Source organism: Solanum dulcamara, chromosome 12, assembly GCF_947179165.1.
Source record: "Solanum dulcamara chromosome 12, daSolDulc1.2, whole genome shotgun sequence".
Taxonomy (NCBI): domain Eukaryota; kingdom Viridiplantae; phylum Streptophyta; class Magnoliopsida; order Solanales; family Solanaceae; genus Solanum; species Solanum dulcamara.
In genome coordinates, this window is record NC_077248.1 from 60,474,883 (window position 1) to 60,481,541 (window position 6,659).

At 36.2% G+C, this 6,659-nt stretch overlaps 1 protein-coding gene across 1 annotated transcript; it reads left to right on the forward strand.

Moving 5' to 3' along the window:
* Nucleotides 1–758: 758 nt before the first annotated feature.
* LOC129877333 (delta(8)-fatty-acid desaturase-like) lies at nt 759–2,814 on the forward strand. The gene has a single exon (XM_055952829.1). The coding sequence runs from the start codon at nt 1,260–1,262 to the stop codon at nt 2,577–2,579; it is 1,320 nt and encodes a 439-aa protein (XP_055808804.1). The 5' UTR covers nt 759–1,259; the 3' UTR covers nt 2,580–2,814.
* The last annotated feature ends 3,845 nt before the right edge of the window (nt 2,815–6,659 follow it).

Below are 6,659 nucleotides of genomic sequence, written 5' to 3' on the forward strand. Positions count from 1 at the left end.
TCAAAGATTTTGAGTTTGAGCCTTGTGTATGAATTTTTTTTTGATAGGAAGCGCTTTCCTCAAATGTGCCCTACACGGTGTGAATCCAGAATTGTCGAGCTCCAATATAAGTATCAAACACAGTATAAAAAAACGCACACAAAAAACAGATAACTCATTATATATATTTATCTAAATTATATATAAATATATTTAGAATAATACTTTTACTTACCTATCTAAATTGTCCTAATTTTTTTATTTGTGTTGCACTTGTAGAGTTATTTTCATGTTTGTCACTATTGTTTCTATTTTATAAGCATTCCGTAAAGTTATATTATTTTCTTGTTGCGCCATATTATTGGAGAAGTCATATAACTATTTTATGAGCATTTTCTTATTGGTTAAATCAAAAATCAAACTGTTAAAGATCAAAACTGATAAAAAATATATGTTATTGATTTGTTGTTGGTTTAACATATTTTAAAAATTGAAAATCGATAAATCGAACTGATAATACATAAAATCGATCGAACCGACTGATATACACCCTTACTCTCGGTGTCTCATCAATAATGTGAAAGTTCAGATATTAAATCAACTAAACTTTTAGAATTTCAAGACACTTAAATCAAAAAATATTTTTAATGAAATATAAAGATAGACCACTTTTTTGAAACAACTTTTTTTTTAAAAAATAAATAATAAAATATGCAAGAATAAGATTGACCCAAAATATCTATGGTGTAACTAAGTCAAACAAGTGGTGACGCGCATTATTTTTCCCCTAAAAAAAGGAGTCAAAATTATCTAAGAATTCCACCATTGTTGTCTCTTTTCTAAAATATCTCCTTCATAGGCATCGAAACTTCTTCTCTAAGTATCAAAAATTTCTTAGTTTACTCCATTCACACACTGTTAGATCGAAAATAATCCCTAGATACAACAACCCCATTTCATATATTTTTGTTTGTCTTACTATTAATGCTTAGATCTGTTCTGCATTTTATCTTTCTTTTCTTGATAGATTCATAGTTTGTTTTGTTTGTTTGTATTAAAGATTGAATCTTTGAGGTTTAATTTGCTGTTTTACACAACGTGGGATTCAAAAAAGTACATTTTTTGAATGTACTTGACCAAGAAAGCATATTCCCCTTCTTCTACTTTTGTTACATTAAGAGGGGTGTTCTTGATTGCTAGATCTGTTCTGAATTTTCACCATTTATAGTTTGGTTGTGAAAAAAGATTCAATCTTTGGGGTTTAAATTGTTTATTACACAATGGGGGATTCAAAAAAGTACATAACAGCTGAAGAGTTAAAGAAGCATAACAAAAGAGAGGATATATGGATCTCTGTTCAGGGGAAAGTTTACAATGTGACAGATTGGATTAAGCAACACCCTGGTGGGGATATCCCTATACTTAATCTCGCTGGACAAGAAGCAACTGATGCATTCATTGCTTTTCATCCAGGTACTGCTTGGAAACATCTTGATAACTTCTTTACTGGTTATTATTTGGAAGAGTATGAGGTTTCTGAGGTATCAAGGGATTACAGAAAACTTTGTGTTGAATTTGCTAAAGCTGGATTATTTGAAAAAAAGGGTCATGGGGTTATGTATTCCTTCTGTTTTATTGGTTTTTTGCTTTTCTTGACTTTCTATGGTGTACTTTTTAGTAATAGTTTCTTGATTCATATGCTTTCTGGGGCATTGTTGGGGTTAACTTGGATGCAGATTTCTTATTTGGGTCATGATTCTGGTCATTACATAATCATGACAACTAAAGGATTCAACAAAATGGTACAGATTATGTCAGGGAATTGTCTAACTGGGATTAGTATTGCTTGGTGGAAATGGACTCATAATGCCCATCATGTGGCCTGTAATAGCCTGGATTATGACCCTGATCTTCAGCACTTGCCAGTTTTTGCTGTCTCTTCCAGTCTGTTTAAATCATTGAATTCTACCTTCTATGGAAGAGAGTTAACGTTCGATTCCTTGGCGAAATTCTTTGTCAGCTATCAACATTTTACGTTCTATCCTATCATTTGTGTTTCCAGGGTGAATTTATTTGTCCAGACATTGTTGCTATTGTTCTCAAAGAGAAAAGTGCCTGATAGACTTTTGAACATATTGGGGATCATGGTTTTCTGGACTTGGTTTCCGCTTCTTGTTCTCGCCTTGCCTAATTGGACAGAGAGGGTGTTGTTTGTTCTTACAAGCTTTGCTGTGACTGGGATTCAACATGTTCAATTCTGTCTGAATCATTTTGCTGCTGATGTCTATGTTGGACAGCCCAAGGGGAACGATTGGTTTGAGAAACAAACAGCGGGGACTATTGACATTGATTGTTCTCCTCTGATGGATTGGTTCTTTGGAGGATTGCAGTTCCAGCTTGAGCATCATCTGTTTCCAAGGCTGCCTAGGTGCCAATTGAGGAAAATTTCTCCTATTGTGCAGGAGCTGTGCAAAAAGCACAATTTGCCCTACAAGAGTGTGTCCTTCTATGAGGCCAATAGGTGGACAATAAGGACACTCAGGACCGCGGCAATGCAGGCTAGGGGTCTGCTCTGGGAAGCTGTCAACACTCATGGCTAATATAATTTTTTTGCACGATATTGGAAATTTTTGTAAGTTATTGTTTGTTTTTATTGCAATTTGATAATGTTTATTGTATTGGTTGGAACAGAGAGGGAATGGTTCTAATTTCTCCGCTGCTTGCAATACGATTTGTAATTTTGTTTCAGGAACATACTTAAAACTGCTTCAGTGTAAAGTTACTACTAAAACTACCTGAATCAAATACTATATGCATATATTATCTGCAGCTGTATACTTAATCTCGGTATATCTGTAGATAATCTCCCTCTTTCTATGATTTGTCATGTCCTCGTTATTCAAGATGTTTAATCTGGTTAATTATCTGACAGATGAGACTTTTAGCTATAACATCATGATTCAGGTTAAAATTTCTAAGCTTGATGGGCAGATTGACCAAATTTATATGTGGTTTCCACCATCATTTTATCTCACACATTGACTTCATTATTTCTTCTTCTTTTTGTATATGTTTCTTCTTGTTGCAATATCATACATTTTGCGATGGCGAGGGTGGAAACTAAAGTTTAACCCTCTACATGATTTGGGATCACAGACTATTGTGGAGTCTCAACATTTCTATCATGGCTTTCAATGCAGAATTAAAGCCCTTTTGATCATCATAATGCATGGTCCCTAGCATGATTCATCTGTACTGTTAGAATCAGAATAGCTGGAAGACATATCACCACAAGCAGTAAAGCAACTTCCAGCTGGAAGATCATAGAAATTTTGTTTAGCAGTAGTTGGTGAACTCTTGCTTTTATGCCTCTCAAGATTGACATGAACTCTTAATAGTATTCACAATGGATGATTACTGTAGGACTTTATTTATAGTAATAATAAACAGTGCCTGTTTTAAGGCACCTCCAACCCAAGCACTAGGAAATGGCCATTTTGAGGCCGACTTAAGTATACCTTCTGGCATCCCTTATTGATTCTGGAACAGATACCTGGCAAGATCAACCCAATATTGAACTCTTTCCTTTCTCGATAACAGATTCATAACGAGGGCAAGAGCTCAATTCCCCTAGATTGTAAGTAACTTATTCCGCTAGATTGTAACTTCACTCCCATCTCTTTACATGATTTGTACCGAAGATAAGGCTGGTGAATCGATTAGTACTAGCTAGTCATCAATGGGATCTGATCATTGCCAAATGTCGGAAGAAATGCTAGGTTCACAGTCACTAGTATTTAGCATTGACAGTCCAAAGGATCCTTGAAGTTGGAGTCTTTTCAGCAATGGTTTTCTAACCATGGACTTGGATCTTCAAATAAGGTTTTATAGAAGGCTGTTCATATGTTGATTAAAATTTTATATGGAATTATAACACACTATCAGCATTCAAAACTCATAATCACATCGATTCATTGATTTTAATCTATCAGACACTACCTTTATTGGAAGCACTATATCCAGCTTGATATATCATCATACTACTTGGACCAGCGCATCACACCACCATATATATTTAGCAGAGCCTTTAATTGCTGGAAGAACTTATTAAATCATCTGCAGGAGTGAAGCCACTTCCTGGCAATCCTAAGAAAATCCTCTTGGCTGGAATTGAAGTCCATTGCTTCCATGCACTTTCAAGGTTACCAATACCCCCACTTAAGTAGACCTTCTTACCGCATTTGCTTTATGAAGAGAGAAACTGAGGTGTGTTACTCAAACTAGAGAGAGTGTATTACGCACATCACTGAGGTGTGTTTCTCAAATTAAGTGCCACATGTATCCTATACAAGTTCCCAAAATATTTACAAAACTAGATGCATGTGCAGATGTGATCTTCACAAGGGCTCCAAAAGTCTACTCCAAATGGTCATCTTCACATCTCGTCCCGCACATTACCTACGATAGAAAACAACTATCGCTAAGCATAAAGCTTAGTGGTGTATAAACTTTGGGCTTGGAGCCATTAAATTCTTCAACTCCCTGATTCGTTGCAGGTATAGCTCAATAAGGTAAAAGTAAGCCCAAATGAACAAGTATATCAAAGTATCAAATACAAACCTTGAAGAGTTTCAAAATCAATATCAATATTCGAAGGCTCAAGTATCTAGAAACTTATAATTCAATTCGAAAGAGTTGTCAAATAATCAATTTTGCCCAATAGGTACGTCATGCCTTCACACTAAGCACAATCAATATCAAGACGGATCGAAGCCCCAAAATCAAGAAGGATCGTCACCCAATATCAAGAGAATCAAGAACCATGTTGAAAGTGGCTTTCCACTCGTACTCCAGAATGGACGAAACTCCATCGTCAAGACGAAATGTAAACCCAAAGTCAAGATGGGCAAGATCCAAATCGAGAGGCATGCCAATATCGATGACAAGTCACCGTAACAAGAAGGCAAAGTCCCAACAAGAATGCAAAATGATGAAGCAATTCGTACAAGTGGGCGATTTAGCGAAAGTTTTACAATACTTGAGATAATAATCATACCACGATATAAGACAAAGAGTAAGAAAAAAACCCATCAAGATACTTCAAATTTCGGAAAATAAAATATTCCAAGTTCAATTTTATACACGAACCTTGGCATTTTAGCACATAACAAGTTCGACCACAACTCGAGGAGTTCAATTCATCTACGCCATAGACCAATCAAAATCCACTTTGTCAAACAATTCCTCTTAGCTGGTATAAGCGCATATACACCTTAAAAACACAATCAAATATTCACTTAAGTTTAAGAGTCATCATATCGAAACTAAACATGAAATCAATAAAAATCAACCCAAACTATCAAAACAAGAATTCTAGACAGCCTACTGTCTTGTATTGTTGCTCAGTTTCGAAGGGGTAAATGGGGGAAGTAGGCTTTGTGGCCTCAATGAAAGTTATAGAAATGTGACTTAGGGTCGCATACAATTTCGAATCACCCCTACAACAATTCTGTATAAAACGATATGCCCAAAATACCAACAGCAGTCCATGTAGGATTTCCAAAAACAAATCTGGGCAGCACCTCCCCTATATACTTCATCACCCTTTTTCGAGCAGATAAAAGAAAAATTGGGTTTTAGAGCCTAAATGAAAGTTATAGCCCGATGAAATAGCTTTCCAAAACATCTTGAATCACTCGAAACGAATATTTACACAAGGAGTTACTAATATTACTAACAGCAGTCTCATCCAAAAACGGATTTGCAGAACAAGGTTTATTCCCCCACTTTCGGCAACAACAACGTATCAACAACATCAAAAACAATATAATTAACTTCAACTCGAAAGGAAAAACCTTACCTTGCCAAAACTCGACCTCGAAAGCTCCTTAATCGCAGCTAAAAACTGGTGGTTGCTCGTTATCCTTGCTTGCTGCCCCAATCAGTTTATTTACGTTATTAAACACCTCCATTTGATCGAAGGACACCTTAGATAATTAATTTACGGAACGAAATTGGAGGGCTTACCTTTTTTCCTTGTTGCTGCGTAGGTACTCTCTCTTATTCTCTAAGTTTTCTCTCAAACTCTAAGTGTAATTTTGCTGAAGAAATGACTTCTTAGTCATCTTAACATACATATATATGCTCCCTTAAAGTGTGACACGTGGCATCCCCTAGGGGTGATACGTGTCCAGCCCCTAGGGCGCCACTTCATCCATGCGCCCAATCTAAAGCTGCCACATGGCAGCGTGGGTCCACCCCAAGTAGGTGTGTCACCTACTTAGTCCAAGTAGGCGCATTACCTACTTGTTTCAAGTATGTGCTACGCCTCCTTTTCCCTCTTTCGTGGGTTTGTAATCTCGTCTCACTTTAAGAACCTATGTAATCTTTGCTACTTAAGCTCGACGTGTACTCAAGTAGCTTAATTATTTAGGCCATTCCAATCAATAGCTTACGCAAATAAGTTGATTACCATGACTCATTATTTGGCCTCCAACACCTTCCAAATCCCTCGACCTATTTTCAACCATCGTTACTCACATAGAACTTCATATATAACATGGATCACATGGAAATCCTTTATAAAAAACATAAAAAGAAAATTGGGGAGTTACAACTCTCCCCCCCTTAAGAAATTTCATCTCGAAATTTACCTTATACTCAAAACAAATGTGATATTG

Excerpts from the sequence above, each read along its gene's own strand:
- LOC129877333 (XM_055952829.1), top strand. The coding sequence starts at position 1,260 with ATGGGGGATTCAAAAAAGTACATAACAGCTGAAGAGTTAAAGAAGCAT.